Here is a 19,134-nt window from a genome sequence, read left to right on the forward strand (position 1 = left end):
TAGAAAAGATTTTCCTTAAAATCCAAAATAAAATCAGCAATACTCACTTCTCTTGAGACTAATTCGCATCTAGAACCTTCACCTCCACTCTTCAAAGTATATTTCATTGTCTCATATCTTTTTTTCTCAACATATTTCTTTCCAAACTCGTGTTCGCTGCCCTCATGAAAACATGAAACAAACTTTGACAACCCACCACATTCTGAGCACTTCTCATTCAAACAATTATTTCTATAGAAATAGTAGCCATCATCTCTAGGGCATAAAAATAGATCTTGCAAGTCTCTTGATGATCTCGAAAATAGCATTGCACCACACTCCTGCAATATCTCATTAGTATGCATCGTAGAACGACTATGACATAAAAGTTAATGGTACATTGAAAACTCCACATGGTACTTGCAACAACAAGTATTACGAATCTTTAGAGGAACACAATAAAATGGCTTCAAAGGTCCTTTGTGATATTTGCAAAGTTGGATGTACTTCACAATTTTTTGTGTACAACATTGTTGGCTTGATTCCAAGAAATGTTTGGGATGCGGTGTGCGGTCTTGATTGTCGATTCTTAATTTCAAAATGTCCTTTACATTGGGGGACACTCTAGAATTAGAGTGCCAAAATTGTTGAATCTCCTCCTTCACATTGTCGGTCAACTTTCTATCAACAAGTGGAAGCCTCCCACCAAAAGCCCATGTATCTTGTTGAAGTGGATCGTCAAGTCTTTGTCTTCATGCAAGTGCTCTATCTAAAGTTTTAAGGTTTATGTTATAATCAACACAAGTTTGTCTCATTTGACAAGCCTTCCTCAATTGATGGCTTACTAAGGAGGTTGTAATCACTCTTCGAGCGGCTCTCTTATCTCTTTATTTGGTATTCTTTCCAATAGAATTGAGAGCATCAAATAGAATTTTGGCAATAATAGAATTTCTCTCCATCTTCTTGTTCATACGAATCTTCAATTTGTTTAGCAATGGTCTCATCTTTATCAATCGAACAAAGAGTTGGCATTGCTTGGTCAATGTCTTATTGCTAAATTTTTGGTCGAAAAGTTGTGTAGCCCACAACTGAACGGTTCTTGTTGATCTCTTGCCTTCAAGATTCGCAATAATGTTCTCATCAATTTCAAGTAACCATTTTGGGTTCTTGAAGGTCTTGGATTTGGAATTTGTCTTTCATCCATGAGAGGGTCTTCATTTCTCAAGTAATTAGGTGTTACATATTGTTCACTTGGTGGAGCAATTCCACCTTCAATGTCAAATTTTTCCACATTTTCACCTCCAATGTCAAAATTTTCCACATGTTTGCCTCCAATGTCAAAATTTTCCACATGTTCACCTCCTATGTCAAAATTTTCTACATGTTGAGCATTTTCATTATCACTTTCAACATTTTCAAAATTTTCACTTTCAAAATCTACATTTTCATTTTCAATAACTTGTGACGCATTTTCAAATTCAATTTCATCTTCACTTGAAGTAACATTAGCAATATGTAACATACCTTGTCTTCTCCTCCTATGACCTTCTCTATCTCTTTCTCTATACACTTCAATTTGGTCATTTGAAAGTTTTCTTTTGCGTTTAGACTTTCGACGACTACTACTCCCCATTTACCTCCACAAAGATGCTCCTAAATGATTGACAATGTAATATTTGACTTTAAGAATCTCTCAAAAGCACAAATTTGTCTCAACCTGTCTGAAAACCCATGATCGTCGACAGAAAACAAATTATGCAGACTGTGGGCCGTTGGAATCCACAAAATGGCCCACAAGGCTCTTTTTTATTTATAAAAATCAGATATCCGATTTTAATGTATAAATTTGTGGTCCCAAAAAATTTTCCCATTGCCACCTTTTATTTTTACTATTGCCACATTAATGGCAATGACAGAAATCGGATATCTGATAAAATCCGATATCCAATTTTATTACTCATATTTGAGAGAGAGATAGAGAGAGAGAGAGATTAGGAGAGGGGGAGAGAGAGAGAGGGGGGATTGGGGAGAGAGAGAGAGAGAGAGAGAGAGAGAGAGAGAGAGAGAGAGAGAGAGAGAGAGAGAGAGAGAGAGAGAGAGAAGGAGAGGGAGAGAGACACAATATGACCCATTAGGACACCATATGACCCCTTAGGATACCATAGGACCCATAACGACCCAATATGGTGTCTTAAGGGGTCATGTGGTGTCCTAAGGGGTCGTAGGACACAATATGACCCCTTAGGACACCATAGGACCCTTAATGACCCAATATGGTGTCATAAGGGGTCGTATGTTGTCCTTAGGGGTCATATGGTGTCTCATGACCCCTTAGGACACAATATGACCCATAACAACACATTTTAGTGTCTTAAGGGGTCATATGGTGTCCTAAGGGGTCGTAGGACACAATATGACCCCTTGGGACACCATAGGACCCATAATGACTTAATATGGTGTCATAAGGGGTCGTATGTTGTCCTTAGGGGTCATATGGTGTCCTTAGGGGTCGTAGGACACAATTTGACCCCTTAGGACACCATAGGACCCATAACAACCCAATATAGTGTCTTAAAGGGTCATATGGTGTCCTACAGGGTCGTAGGACACAATATGACCCCTTATGACACCATAGGACCCATAAGGACCCAATATGGTGTCATATGGGGTCGTATGTTGTCCTTAGGAGTCATATGGTGTCCCATGACCCCTTAGGACACAATATGACCCATAACGACACAATTTGGTTTCTTAAGGGCTCATATGGTGTCCTAAGGGGTTGTAGGACACAATATGACCCCTTAGGACACCTAACGACACCATATGGTGTCGTAAGGGGTCGTATGTTGTCCTTAGGGGTCATATGGTGTCCCATGACCCCTTAGGACACCATATGACCCATAACAACACAATTTGGTGTCTTAAGGGGTCATATGGTGTCCTAAGGGGTCGTAGGACACAATATGACCCCTTAGAACATCATAGGACCCATAATCACCAAATATGGTGTTGTAAGGGGTCATATGTTGTCCTTAGGGGTCATATGGTGTCCCATGACCCCTTAAGACACAATATGACCCATAACGACACAATTTGGTGTCTTAAGGGGTCATATGGTGTGTTGGTGTAAATAATTATTCATCTTGGATATTATTACACCTTACTTAAGTTTACTTAGGTACATGCATTTCATAGTAGTTTGGGTATGAGACACTTGGGTGTTTGTGCCACATTGGGATAGTGTGTGTAAGAGAATTTCCACCTTTTATGGTGTGATCTTATTGTTACACTCCACATTCAGTGGGTGATCCACCTCATGTGGACTATTATATTGTTTCTCCTACCTACCCACAACTATTTCCTACCTACCCTTGTTTCTTATTGAGCCACATGTCATGTTTGTGTGCTCACATATCCATATAGCCTTGCCTATATAAGCAGGCTCATATTCATTGTATGTAACATCGCTTGATGATTCAGTTGATCAGTATTTTCATCTTGATAGAATACAGTTTATTTCTATCATCTATTTTGTTTTCTCTATTTGTGCTTTCCATTGCCTCTAGATCTTGGAAAAATCTCACATGGTATCAAAGCTGGTCCATGTCTCACATGGTATCAGAGCCATTAGAGTGTCATTGGTTTGCCAATTGAGAGAAATTTGATGTTATTTAGAGTTTACATTTTGCAGCTTTCTCTTGCAGGTTATTATTGAAGCTTGATGGGTCAAATATGAGGTCACCATTGGATTGAGGAGATCCAAGAAAGTTAGTTTTTCCTTTTGTTTCATCCAAATTGGACTTCGAAGGCCAAATCTAGAGGCATTTGAAGTGTTACGCTGCGGCGGAAATTTTCCAGAAATTATAATTTTGCAGGCAATTTTCAAATAGCGATATCTCACTCATCTGGACTCGTTTTTTCGAGCAATTTTTTTTGTTTTGGGGTAGAATTTCATGATATGTACAGTGTTGCAAGAGGTTTCTGATTTTCGGATACAGGTTTTTTGGAAATTGTGAAATCCTGATTTTTACAACTTTGGAGGCTTCGTTTGGGCTCATATGGACTCCTTTTCAGGTGTCATTTTTTTTGAAAGTGCATATTTTTTCATCTACTTTCATAATCTGCCATCTGTTTGCAGTGATTTTAAGTAGAAATTATACTTTCAGTATTTGGCCATTTTTGGCATATTTGGTACTTGCATTTTGCTTGGATCTCAGTTTAGATCACTAGCAGTATTTGTTGAAGTCTCTTAGATCTCATTTTGAGAATTTGTAAATTGAAATCAGAAGTCCACTTTGCCTTGTTTTGCAAGTGGCCCATTGTATACGCACTAAGTATAAAGTGCCAAAATCACCATTCTGGGGGGATTTCTTGATTGAGTATTTTGGGGGGGTGTCTTGTGTGATTGTGCCTCTCTCTATCTTGAGTTTTTTCATTTTGGTGCTATGGGTTCTCCTAAATTTCCACTTTTAACTTCTCATAATTATGCATCATGGAAGATTAAGGCATGGAATAAACTAATGGAAAAAGGACTCATTCATTATGTAAATAAAACTATTACAGCACCACCTGATCCTAAGGCTGATCCTAATGCTCAAATTGAATGGCTTACTAAGAATGTTATGGCACTTGGAACACTTAGAAAGTATGTATCAGATGACCTCATTTTTCACATTGATAAGTGTACAACAATTAAAGAGGCTTGGGATATTTTTAAGAAATTGTATGGTCAAGTTGATGAGATTAAGGGCTACAAGCTTGGTAATGAACTCACAACTTTGGATCCCAAGGATTTTGATACAATCCAAGATTATGTCACAAAAGCAACTAAGCTAAGAGCAAAGCTAAAGGATTGTGGAATTGATAGAAAGGATGCTCAATTGGTTTATAACTTGTTGGACAAGCTTCCTTTAGAGTATGCAGCCTCTGTATCTAGCTTTCACACCCATAGGTTAGCTCAAGGTTCCTCATACACTTCTCCCTCATTTGATTCATTCATGGAGATGTTGATACTTGAGCAATATAAGTTGACCACGATGGGGATTCTCAAATCTTCAAAGTCACAAGCTTTGGTGGCTAACAAAGGGAATCAAAGTAATCAAGGAAAAGGCAAGAATCAAAAGCAACCTAAGTCTAAACCACAACAAGATGAAGCACAATCTTCCTCTCCACAACAAGATGAAGCACAATCTTCCTCTCCACAACAAGGTGATTCACCATTCTCACTTAAGAGGAAATCATATAAGGATAATCTTTTTTGTGGATATTGCAAGAAGTCGGGACATGATGAACATCATTGTTATAAGAAGGATATTGGTGAGTTGAAGAATCTTCTTGAGAAGAATAGAATCAAGCTACCTTCTAGAATGTCTACATCGGCTTCTTCTTCTAAGGATAAAAGAAAGGATCGCTCTAAAGGAAAGGGACAAGCTCTTTGTGCTACTACAAGTCATCATTCAGGGAGATGGCTTCTAGATTTAGGGGCTTCTCATCATATGGCATCTTCACAGTCTATGTTTTCTACATTTGAGCCCTACCACATGTCGCAGATTTTGATGGGCAATCATACATACATGGATGTGATTGGGAAAGGATCTATTGCCATTGGGGATAACTCCTTCAATGATGTGTTGTGTGTACCCCACTTGACAAATAATCTTCTTTCCATCTATCAAATCACACATGGGGCAACATGGAAAACTGTGGAGTTCACATCTAATTCAGTTATCATTAGAGACTTGGAGAGTGGAGCTATCATTGCGACTGGGGTGGTTGATCATGCATCTCGGTTGTACTCTTTTTCAGATTTTGGTCCTATTGATAAGGTTGGTTCTTCCTATGTTGATGATTCAGATTTTGAGGAGAACTTTGGGCATTTGAACTTGGGGATTCTCACACGTGACCCCATTCTTGAGCCTTGCATTTCATCTCCTTCTATTGATAACACACCACCTATTGCACCTGATGATGCAGCTAGTGCAACAGTTTTGCCTTCTTATGATTCAGTGCAGCAGGATATTCCATGTCTTCCAGCTTCAGTTGATTGGGATGCCTACTTGACAGACATTGCAGGTTTGTTTGTGGACTCGTACATTGCAGATTTGGGAGACACCATTGATGACATTCATCTTCTCTTTGATGAAGATGATCCTTCTTTGATTGTTGCGAGGGATCACTCTGACCCTCTTGTGCATTCTCTACATGATCGATCTTTAGAGGTTGACATCATTGTGGATACTTTTGTACAACACATGGAGGAGGTCTCTTTATATTTTGAGGAGACATATGAGTCTTTGGATATTGTTCTGCATTCTTCTCCACTAGATCTTGGAGTGCCTTTTTCAGCAATGTGGCACAGTTTACCACCTTTGGAGGGGGTACCTTTCAACATCGACATGGGGACACTTGAGCAGTTTTCAGAGATTCCTTTCATCATGAGTATTTTTTCTCCATCTTCCTTTCATGGTTGGGGAGACTTCATGGAAACACCTTTGGTTTTGTTTCTTCCTAAGGGGAGGAATATTGTTCGACGTTCATGAAGCAATTTCTTCATTCATCTTCGAGCTTCTATCATTGGTGCAGATTCTAGATTGAGGGGGGGCTTCCTAGTCTCTCTTCTTCTTCTCTCATATGGGGAGGACTTTTTCCTCACATGGGGTTTTGTCCTTCACATACTTCTATGAGAATTCTTTGTATCTAGTTTTCATCTCTCTTTTGGGGGAGGGTTTTTTCCCATTGGGTTTTTCTCTCTTTCCCCACTTTGTGAGAGATTTCCTTCCATTAGTTTTCATGCATTTGCATTTGTACATGGGTACCTAACATGGTCTCATAGTCGGGACCCATCTTGCATTGCTTAGTTGCATTGTAGACTTAAGTGCATTCCCCTAAGTTGCACTTAAGGGGGGGTGTTGGTGTAAATAATTATTCATCTTGGATATTATTACACCTTACTTAAGTTTACTTAGGTACGTGCATTTCATAGTAGTTTGGGTATGAGACACTTGGGTGTTTGTGCCACATTGGGATAGTGTGTGTAGGAGAATTTCCACCTTTTATGGTGTGATCTTGTTGTTACACTCCACATTCAGTGGGTGATCCACCTCATGTGGACTATTATATTGTTTCTCCTACCTACCCACACCTATTTCCCACCTACCCTTGTTTCTTATTGAGCCACATGTCATGTTTGTGTGCTCACATATCCATATAGCCTTGCCTATATAAGCAGGCTCATATTCATTGTATGTAACATCGCTTGATGATCCAGTTGATCAGTATTTTCATCTTGATAGAATACAGTTTATTTCTATCATCTATTTTGTTTTCTCTATTTGTGCTTTCCATTGCCTCTAGATCTTAGCAAAATCTCACATGGTGTCCTAAGGAGTCATAGGACACAATATGACCCCTTAAGACACCATAGGACTCATAACCACCCAATATGGTGCCTTAAGGGGTCATATGGTGTCCTAAGGGGTTGTAGGACATAATATGAACCCTTAGGACACCATAGGACCCTTAACGACACCATATGGTGTCATAAGGGGTCATATGACCCATAACGACACTGTATAGAGTCGTAAAGGGTCATATTGTGTACCAAGGGATCATATTGTATCTTAAAGGGGTCATATGATACAATATGACCCATTAGGACACAATATGATCCATAACGACACAATTTAGTGTCTTAAGGGGTCATATGGTGTCCTAAGGGTCATAGGACACAATATGATCCCTTAGGACACCATAGGACTCATAACAACCCAATATGGTGTCTTAAGGGGCCATATGGTTTCCTAAGTGGTCGTAAGACACAATATAACCCCTTAGGGCACCATAGGACCCATAACGACTCAATATGGTATCATAAGGGTTCATATGGTGTCCTAAGGGGTCGTAGGACATAATATGACCCCTTAGGACATCATATGACCCCTAACAACACCATATGGTGTCATAAGGGGTTGTATGTTGTCCTTAGGGGTCATATGGTGTCCCATGACCCCTTAGGACACCATATGACCCATAACGAGACAATTTGGTGTCTTAAGGGGTCATATGGTGTCCTAAGGGGTCGTAGGACACAATATGACCCCTTAGGACACCATAGGACCCATAACGACCCAATATGGTGTCGTAAGGAGTCGTATGTTGTCCTTAGGGGTCATATGGTGTCCCATGACCCCTTAGGACACAATATGACCCATAACAACACAATTTGGTGTCTTAAGGGGTCATATGGTGTCCTAAGGGGTCATATAGTGTCCTAAGGGGTCGTAAGACACAATATGACCCCTTAGGACACCATAGGACCCCTAACGACACCATATGGTGTCATAAGGGATCATATGACCCATAACAACACCGTATAGAGTCATAAAGAGTCATATTGTGTCCTAAGGGGTCATATGGTGTCTTAAAGGGGTCATATGACACAATATGACCCATTAGGACACAATATGACCCATAACGACATAATTTGATGTCTTAAGGGGTCATATGGTGTCCTAAGGGTTTGTAGGACACAATATGACCCCTGAGGACACCATAGGACCCATAACAACCCAATATGGTTTCTTAAGGGGTCATATGGTGTCCTAAGGGGTCATAGGATACCATAGGACCCTTAACGATACCATATGGTGTCATAAGGGGTCATATGGTGTCATAAGGGGTCATATGGTGTCCTAAGGGGTCGTAGGACACAATATGACCCCTTAGGACACCATATGACCCCTAACAACACTATATGGTGTCATAAGGGGTCGTATGTTGTCCTTAGGGGTCATATGGTGTCCCATGAACCCTTAGGACACCATATGACCCATAACAACACAATTTGGTGTCTTAAGGGGTCATATGGTGTCCTAAGGGGTCATAGGACACAATATGACTCCTTAGGACACCATATGACCCCTTAAGATGCCAAAATGGGTCGTTAGGGGTCATATGGTGTCCTAAGGGGTCGTAGGACACAATATGACCCCTTAGGACACAATAGGACCCATAATGACCCAATATGGTGTCATAAGGGGTCATAGGGTGTCCTAAGGGGTTGTAGGACACAATATGACCCCTTAGAACTCCATAAGACCCCTAACAACACCATATGATGTCATAAGGGGTCATATGACCCATAACAACACCGTATAGAGTTGTAAAGGGTAATATTTCTCTTTATCTCTCTCTATCTCTCCCCTAATCTCTCTATCTCTCTCCCTTCCCTCTCCCCATCTCTCTCTCCCTTCACCCTCTCTCTCTCTCTCTCTCCACTAATATCTTTATCTCTCTCTCCCTTCCCCCCTCTCTCTCTTCCCCCTCTCTTCATCTCTCTCTCTCTCTCTCTCTCTCTCTCTCTCTCTCTCTCTCTCTCTCTCTCTCTCTCTCTCTCTCTCTCTCTCTCTCTCTCTCCACTTCCCCCTCTCCCTTTCCCTAATATCATATACTAATTTGTTTATAAATTAATATATTAAAATATTATATATTAATATATTAATAAACAATAGATTAATTATGTGCAAAATTAGTTAGTGAATTTACTTATTCAAATCAGATATCCAATATAATTGAATATCCGATTTTTGTTGTACAATTTTCAAATTTCAAATTTTGGCTCGGGAATGCTTTGGGATTTGGCTTGGAAGTGACAAGCCTGGAAAGTCAACTGAAAAAAAAATGTGTTTTTCATTATTCCTTGATTTTCCAGACTTTACACTAGTGGCTGATGACTTTTTTTGTAGCCAAAATTGATAAAATGAAAAGGTTTTTTTAAGGATGTTCTCAGCTTTCCAACAATATATGGCTTGTCTTATTTTGACTTTAATAAATAATTATTATTTATTTTCTAATTGAATTCTGACAATATTCCTGATTGATAGACTTATCGAAAAACACTCATAACTTTCAAACAGTATAACATTTTTTGAATCCGAAACATGCATCACATCCTATGCTTCATCTAATATAGGGAAAAAAAAAAAATTAAATTCATAAGGTTTTGACCAAGTTAAGGTGGTCAAACGTAGGAGTTTCTGAATTTTTGAAAAGTTGTAGTAAAAAATTCATAAATAATTATTTACTTTATAAAAAATTATAAAAAAATATGTGTCACATCTGGACATGAGTCTAATGCTTATATTATAAATATTATAAAAAAATATTATGATTTGATTGTGATTAGGGTGGTCAGACATACGTCTACTTCTTATCTTTTTCCTGAAATTTTAGTACCACTCATTGAAATTTGAAATTTTTATCAAATAGGATTTCTTTTTTCAAAAACCAACTAGTAGCTTAGAAACTACATTCAATTTTCTATAGATTCTCTTCTTACATATTTTAAAAATAATGTTCACAACTTATTCAAATTATCATGTCAAGTTGCATAACTCTGATTTTTTGAAATTTTATTGCCACTTAAGGGCCTGTTTTGGCACACCATGATCCTGCACATACTCTATACTTGGTCCCAGTTGATCTAGGTTATGGACCAGCTTTAATGTAGCGTGTGGATAGGACCTATGAATGTATTTCTGGGATGTCTTATGTGTTGATATTATTTGTTTGGCCTAAGGCCGACATGGTTTGTAATTATGTAATAGGTTTATTATCTGGTGGTTGACCTGATTGTTTATGGTCAAGGGATTTGTATATATAGATGTAAGATCTCATTGTAGATCGTCATGGTTAATGTAAGAGGTCATGATCAAGGAATGTAATGTGTGAATAATGTAATATCATTCAGATAGAGGAGTTGGTCGATCATTGGAGATCGAATTGGGTTTATGTAAGAGGATTTAGTCATCCGGTATTGAGCTTAACCAGAACTGTACTCAAGCATAGGAGATGCTATCCTTTGCAATTCAACGCTTCTCTGAATTGTAGTCTGGATTTGTATGTAGTCAGTGAGGCTCCTTGTGTGATGAGCAGTGCGCTCTAGGTTGTTGGCCTTCCTGCAAGTGTAGGCCCCTTCATTGTAGTTCACATACTTACTGCAGAAGTATTATCTGGCTATGGGTAGGCTTCCCACCATGGTTTTTCCCTTTACCGGGTTTTCCACGTACAAATCTTGGTGTTATGTGGATGCCTTTTATTCTGTGATTATTGTTTATGCTTAATTGGTTTATCTACTATTCTGGTATTAATGTTTTTCATTCCGATATTAAAGTTTAAATTGCTAATGGTTCCTGTAATCTGTGACAACTAATTCACCCCCCCTTAGTTGTCTTCTGGTTATCTGAACTGTCTAACATGTAGCTCCTACATTTACCCAATGAGAGACAAAATGCAATAGGCTATATATATAAACAATAACATGAAAAATATATAACATAAAGTATATCATAGGAAAATCGTTTAGAAACTAATCAAACTCTAAAGCACACTAAATGAATTATACAAAGAAGCAAAGATATTATAATGCATTATCATATTATAAATATTCTATCAAGAGAATGAGGAAATGATTAGCCGCTAACTTTTAAATTTGACCCAATAACATATTCCCCATGTTTAACACATGCTGTCTAACTTACAAACAATTTATCATCATCTAATTCATACATCCATAATCATGCTACAATATTGTTCAAGCTTAGAGATCAATTATGTTAGAAATCCCAACATAATCCTACAATTACATATGCCTCTTATTGCCACCAACATATTCATCTAATATATGGAGGAAAATTCCAAACTAGAAAGTAGGGGTAGTTTCCAATACCATCTAGTAAAATCATGAGCAATTTTTTTTCCTAATCAAGAAACAAAATCTTTTACATATCCACTACTTTACAAGGTGATCTCATGCATTGTCTAAAAATCCTCCTTGATTTATATTCTAAACCTTTCTCACATTCTTCATGATCTTATCCTAAAGTAACCATTGAACACACCTTATAACTACCATGTGGTCACATCTAGCAACTTCCATGATACTGTGTTAATTACAATTTCTATTTATACAAATTATAAAGTGAAACACCATTTTCCATGTAGGTACATAATTGATATATTTTTATAATAAATATAACATTAGGAATTTAAGGTGTACACAAACCAATTACAACATTCTCCTGCTTGTGATACACCTTCCAAGAGAAAAAAAGAAACCAATAAATATGAGTTGTAATCACTAAGAAAAAATTACCATGGCCATGGTGTATCAACTAAGCTCCACCATGCTCATTCACTTTATTCAATCATCCACAATATCTACTAAGGTAACCCCATCTTGACAAAGACCATATATCGTCCATCATTTCTCAAACAAATAGAATATTGTTCATCCACACATGAAAGGTAAGATCTCCAACCAAGAGATGACACACTTAATCATACAGAACAACAATTATATCTTGCTTCAACCTAATATCTAAATATAAGAATTAAATTTAAAACATTCTTCAAAATAATCTTTATTGGTCACTATGTACAATATCTCTACCCTTGAACAACAATAACAAAAAATGGTTTCCAACACAACTAATTTACCACACAACAAACATGATAAACATAACTATTTTGAGATCCCATTCTATTCTCTCACACACATCCAAATCCACAACCTTAAATCCATATTGCATGATGTTTATCTCCATTAATAATGAGTTATATATAGAAATGACAAAAAAACATTAAGATATTTGTATTGTAATCTAGTGACAATTATACCTCCCTAGGAATCTCGTTTCCTAGGTAATGGCTAATCTAGTGCTTACTATATAAATCTACCAATATCATTTGTATTCTCTAAAAGAGTCCTCAATAACAATAAAACAACTTGAAAAGGCAACCGCATCCTCAAAGCTAACAACATGGTTAAGATTCATTCCTATGAGAAGATTAAAAACAACTAGAATGCATCTAAAAATAGTTGAGGAGTAAACGTTGAAATTATCCATTGATGAGTAATAGACATAGTAATATTTACTAGTGGGGTTTATTGGATTGTGGAGATGGGAGAGGAGCTCTAGGGTTTATTTGTAGTATTAACACATGAACCTTGCATAACTTTGGAGATCTCTCAGAGTCGTCACCCATGAATGGGATAAAGCTTTGCAGAACTGCAGTGGTATTTGCTTTGCAGAGAGCAAATAAAATGCTCTTTCATAAAAACTCTCAAATAATAGACGACCTATACATATAAAATGTTTCAACTCACCCAAGAAAATAATAATCTACTTAGAGTTTCATTCAATTCTTAGCTATGTTATCAGAAACCAAAAACGTGAATTTAAAAAAGTTGTATATAAAAAACGTATATATATATATATATATATATATATATAGTTATTATATGTATATACATATAATAATACAGTTATATGTATATACTAATATAATTAATTTTTAAAATATTAAATATTTTTTCTTCAAATGAAATGATAATCAATTAAAATTTAATAATAACTACTAGATCATTTTATATATAGAAAGATTAATAATATTAAAAAATTACATAAATAAACTGTTTTTTCACCTAGAGAATACAAATTAATACCTGACAACAACCCAATTCCAATTTAAAATGAGATTTGAAAAGATTTTTGTGATAAAATGACAACTGAACTGCAAGATTTCATAAGATTCCCTAACTGCAAAAACTTTATCCCATCTTACTGTTAGAAATAGTTAAAAACTAAAGAAAGCATCCTTAAAAAATGGCAAAACTTAAAGGCTATTTTTAACAAAAATTTGGAAAGCTGGACTGCAATGGAAGAAATGTTCAGCAGACTTAGAAATAACTTATAGAAGACATGAAAACATTTTAAGTATTTGTCGTTGAAGAAATAACTGGTGAAACACTTGGTAAATCTTCTCGAGCTCGAATCATGCAACACGAATTAATCATGCATTTCTTCAGATTCGACATTCACCCGAATACAGCTACAGATCTTTTGATCTCAATGGGAAAGAAAAATCATATATTGTTATAGAAACCCCTCTTATATAAATATGATTTTACTACATGCAATTTATAGTCTTCCAATAGCTATTCTTGATCTGGGTAAACATCTCGAGGTCCTCCAAGATCTGGGTAAACATCTCGAGGTCCTCCAAGATCTGGGTAAACATCTTGAACTTATCAAAGTAGGGACCTCTGTTATCCTGAGTTCCTTGATCAGCTTCTTTAGAGCCTCATCGAATGCAGTCTGGTTCTTCGCAATTCTAGCCCATTCAAAGCCATCCTTCATCTTATATATGAACATAGTTGCCTGAGTAAACGCAACAGCTTCTCCCTCTCAATATTCATCAAAAAACATACCTTAGAATTTCAATATTAATAAAATAATAATTATTAAAATAAATAAACCTATTTAAAAAAAATTACATAAATTCAAAAAAAAAATTATACTTATTAAAAACTTCCTATTAAATTCAACCGCGAGAACAGTTGGAAGTTCTGGCGGGTGCAAGTGGGCGTTTTCCGTTTAAAGGCGCTGCAGACTGCTGACAGGCCGTGCAATGCATAGAGGAAGGCTGGCCGTGCGGTGCAAATTTTCCCCTGCATAGCCAGCGCCGAAAAACTTGACCGGTCAGAGCTTAATGTGTGCTACTTAACGCTGGCCCTACTTTACATGGTAAATGTGGCTAAATAAGCCTTTGCATTGTGTGTATGCAGAGGTACATTAACGACCATGGTGGCTAAATAAATTGCAGAAACATCCATGAAATTGATCTATACTCATAGGAACCATTCCTTTACCCTTACATGTATCAGCTATATTCTCTAACAATTCAACTACCTCATCCATCTCTGGCCTCTTTTCAGGATTTTCATCCCAGCATTTCTTGATAACAGTTGCTAGAGAGGTGGGACAACTCCTTGGAATTTTTGGCCTCACATTCCTTGTGACAACTGCAGCTGTAAACTCTGAAAAACTGAGATGAGCATAAGCCATTTCACAGCTGTAGATCTCCCATAGACAGATCCCAAAGCTGTAAACATCACATTTCCTATTGTATGGCTTCCCATCCAAGACCTCTGGTGCCATGTAACCAAGTGTTCCTGTTGTACCAGTCATGTCCCTCAGATTTTCTGCCTCAACACGCGCTACACCAAAGTTTGCTATCTTCACACTCCCACTTCTGTCCAGCAGCATGTTTTCTGCTTTGACATCCCTGTGAACTATCTTCTGTGAATGGAGATACCTTAACCCTCTTGAAATGTCCAATGCTAACTTGATCACAACATTAAAAGCAAGCTTTTTGATCCTGTTCTTTATAAGGTAGTTCTTCAGTGTTCCTCCAGCAAGATACTCCAGAACAACACAACAAACATTGTGATTGGATGGAGCCCTGAAAGTAGTTTCAGTGTCATTAGAACAGAGCATAAGGTCTGTACTTGAAGAATCCATTGAGGCACCTATAAACTTTGTTATATTTGGGTGGTCTAGCTTATGCCATACACCCACTTCTTGTAGAAATACAGACATCTCAGCTGCTCTTCTGCTTTCCTCATCTCCCCAGTCAAGAACTTTCACTGCAACATCATGCCCATCAAAAACTCCTCTGTATATAGTTCCAAAAGTTCCTTGGGCTATTTTACCCTTTAGAAGTAGTTTCTTGAGGTCAATTTCCCATTCCTCCTTTGCTCTTTTAGATTTTTTTTCCATAGTCCATGCCCTTCTCAAGTGTTTCTCCAGCTGGGCATCCAGATTCTTCAGATCAATCTGGTCTGCCCTGAAAAATCCTTCCTTTTTCTTGCAGCTCTCACCACTATTCACCCGATTTCCAAACCCCTGCCCTGTCTTCAATTCAGAATCTTTCTCCATTATTTTAGCAGAGTTTTGATCCTGTTCAGCTCAGAAGCTCAATCGACAGAAGCAAAAAAAAAAACAGAAATCCCAAATCCAGCTGCTACGACTACCCAGAACAGAGTTTTAGTGGAATGGATTCATAGGAGATACGGTCCAAGCATTTATACAGATGGACCATGAAGAACTTGAGTCAAAATCCAACTTCCCAAAATCTAATTTTAAACCTTAATTAAATAAATTATTATTATTTTCAGTTACTAATTTGAGAATTCACAATTGTGATATTATAACTTGATTTTGAGTTCATGCACATTCTTAAATTAAAAGAATTTACATTAGTAGATGATATTTAATTATATTTAATCTATATTTAAATTCATGCATATAATCTAAACTAAAGTATATTTAATTTTTTTTTTTTTTTTAAACTTCACATAAAAGTAATTATAGTTTAAAGAATTAATTTATTCTAATTGTTTAATTTAATATTCTTTAAATAAAATATATTTTATTTCAAATAAATATAAATTAATCTCTAATAAAAGTATTGTTAATTTTAAATATTCTTTTTTAAATTTGTTTCCATTTAATAGAATAATTAAATAGTTACTTCTAACTTATTAAATAGTTACTTGCTCTTTTAGTCATGTTTATTGAAACTATATTATTAAACTAAAATAATATTTAATTTTATTTATTTTTTTAAATTCACAAAAAACTAATTTACAGTTCAATTTTTCACTCTAATTTACTAAAGAATTAATTTTATTTATAATTCTTTAAATAAAATATATTTTATTTCAAACAACTATAAATTAATCTTTAATAAAAATATTTTTAATTTTAAATATTCTTTTTTATTTTTTTCCACTGAATAAATAGAATAATTAAACAAGTATAATTAATTATTACTTCTAACTAATTAAATAATTACTTTCTCTTTTAGTCATTATTATCTACATTATTAAACTAAAATATATTTTATTTTATTTTTAAAAAAATTCTTCACATAAAACTAATTATAGTTCAAATTTTCATTCTAAATTAATAAAGAATTACTTTTATTCTAATTGTTTAATTTAGAATTCTTTAAATAAATATATTTTATTTCAAACAAATATAAATTAATCTCTAATAAAAGTATTGTTAATTTTAAATATACAAAGATTGGAGCCGGAGCAGAAGAACGGATTCAAAACAGCGAAGGCGATACACCAGGATCTGAGAAGATTGGAGTCGGAGCAGAAGAATTTGGCTGGTTAAGGGATTGCAGAGCTCGCTTCAGATTTTTGGTTTTTGCAATCTGAGCTTCAGAAGACAAGGGTTTCAACAAAACGGCAGATTTCTTGGTAATAATCATTGCTTTTTACAACCCCGGGATTTGCAGTGCTTAAGGAAGTCATAAAATTGCATAACCATGGCCATTTTCTAGCGAACAGATTATCTTCCAGGGTTCGAATCTAGACAATGATTAGAAGCGATGCGGATTCCTTTGTTTTATTTTCATTATAGTTGTGAGTACAATGATTCGGGGGTCTGCAAACTCGACGTTGGTGAATCTGACATCTGCGAACCTCGGGACCTGCGAGCGCTAATTGTCTACGAGCTGTTCAAGGCAACTGTGGTGACGTGGACACTGCGGCTTCTTTGTGGAGGGGTTAATTCTCCTCCACCCAGTTTGAAACTCCTCTCCACTGGTTTTTTTTTTTTTCCGTCTATGTCTCCTCCTGGCAGAAAGTACTCCAAACCATTGGCCAAAAGAAAGCCAAGGACTCTAGAGCCATAGAAAAAACTCTCACCCATCACCTCCAATCCCTAGAGCAAGATATTAAGACTAACCCCTCGTCCCCCACCTTGGCCAAGCATGTCTCTAAAGCTAGAGACATCCTCAGAAAGCACCAACAGGTCAAAATCAGGGGGGCCTTCATTAGAGCTCGCAACCACTGGCTCCAATTTGGAGATAAAGGCTCCAAAATCTTCTTTAACCTCCTTAAGCAGAAACAAAACAGAGAAAAAATTGATAGAATAACTATAGACAACAACGAACTCTTGGATCTCAATAATATCAAAGAGGCCTTCGAAATGTTCTATAAAACTCTCTTTACCTCAGAAGATAATGAGGCCTCGAAAGAGGCTCGACACAAATGTAGTACCATCATCCCTAAAAGGATTTCTGATCATGATGCTCTCCTCCTCAAAGCAAGGGTCTCTATACAAGAAATTACCGATGCCATTAAAGCCCTCAAGGATAATAAGGCCCCAGGCCCTGATGGTCTCCCTGCGGAATTCTACAAAGCCAATCTTGATTGGGTCATGCATGACCTCTATGACATATACAATGAAGCTCTTGACAATGGCACTCTGGGGGAATTCATAAATAAAGGTATTGTTAAACTCATCCCTAAAGATAGAGACAAAGTGCTCATTAAGAACTGGAGGCCAATCACCCTCCTCAACGTCTCCTATAAAATCCTTGCCAAATCCTTAGCTACCCACCTTGAAAAGATTCTTCCAAAATTCATTTTCTCTACCCAAACTGGATTAATTAAAGGCAGGTACATATTGGAAAACCTTGTCACTAGCTGGGATTCCATGGAATGGGCCAGAACCTCTAACCAGGACGCTGCCATGTTCCTTATGGACTTTGAAAAAGCCTATGACAGAGTCGAGTGGGATTTCATCCTCATGATTCTCTGAGCTTTTGGCTTCCCTAACGAGTTCTGTGACTATGTCTGAATTCTCCTCAAAGATGCTTCCGCCATGATTGAAGTTAATGGAACCCTATCCCAGCCTATTCCTCTCTCTAGATCCATAAGGCAGGGCTGCCCTCTTGCCCCTGCTCTGTTTGTTATTGCCTCAGATGCCCTCTTTTATTTCCTTAGAGATGATACTCTATCTCCTAGAGTCCATGGCATCGTGCTGCCGGATCACTCTGAATTGCTGAATATCCAATTTGCTGATGATACCTCTCTTTTCCTAGAGCTCTCTAGGCAAAACATAGATTCCCTCAACCTAAAAATCGACACCTTCAGTAAAGCCTCTAGAGCCAGGATCTCCAGCTCCAAATCTATTTTACTTGGCTGGAAGGATGAACCTCCAGACTGGCTACAACAAGACGGGTACTCATGGGGAGGACCCAACATGATTGTCAAGTATCTCGGTATCCCCTTCTCTATTTCCCCCTCTCTTAGGGATATGTGGACTTGGGTTAAGGGGAAAATTGATAAGAAGCTCAACAAGTGGGACAATAGGATCCTCTCCCTAGCAGGTAGGGTTCAAGTATGTCAAAAAATCCTCTCCTCATACAGTATCTACTACTCTTCGGTTTGGATGTTCAACAACTATCAAATTTATGAAATTCAAAAGGCTATCAGGCGCTTTCTCTGGTCTG

The 19,134-nt window shown here is 37.0% G+C and overlaps 1 protein-coding gene across 1 annotated transcript; it reads right to left on the reverse strand.

Moving 5' to 3' along the window:
* Positions 1 to 14,513: 14,513 nt before the first annotated feature.
* Positions 14,514 to 15,849, reverse strand: LOC131069028 (serine/threonine-protein kinase STY13-like). The gene has a single exon (XM_058004325.2). The coding sequence runs from the start codon at positions 15,756 to 15,758 to the stop codon at positions 14,613 to 14,615; it is 1,146 nt and encodes a 381-aa protein (XP_057860308.2). The 5' UTR covers positions 15,759 to 15,849; the 3' UTR covers positions 14,514 to 14,612.
* Positions 15,850 to 19,134: the final 3,285 nt, after the last annotated feature.

This window comes from Cryptomeria japonica, chromosome 4 (assembly GCF_030272615.1).
Source record: "Cryptomeria japonica chromosome 4, Sugi_1.0, whole genome shotgun sequence".
NCBI lineage: Eukaryota > Viridiplantae > Streptophyta > Pinopsida > Cupressales > Cupressaceae > Cryptomeria > Cryptomeria japonica.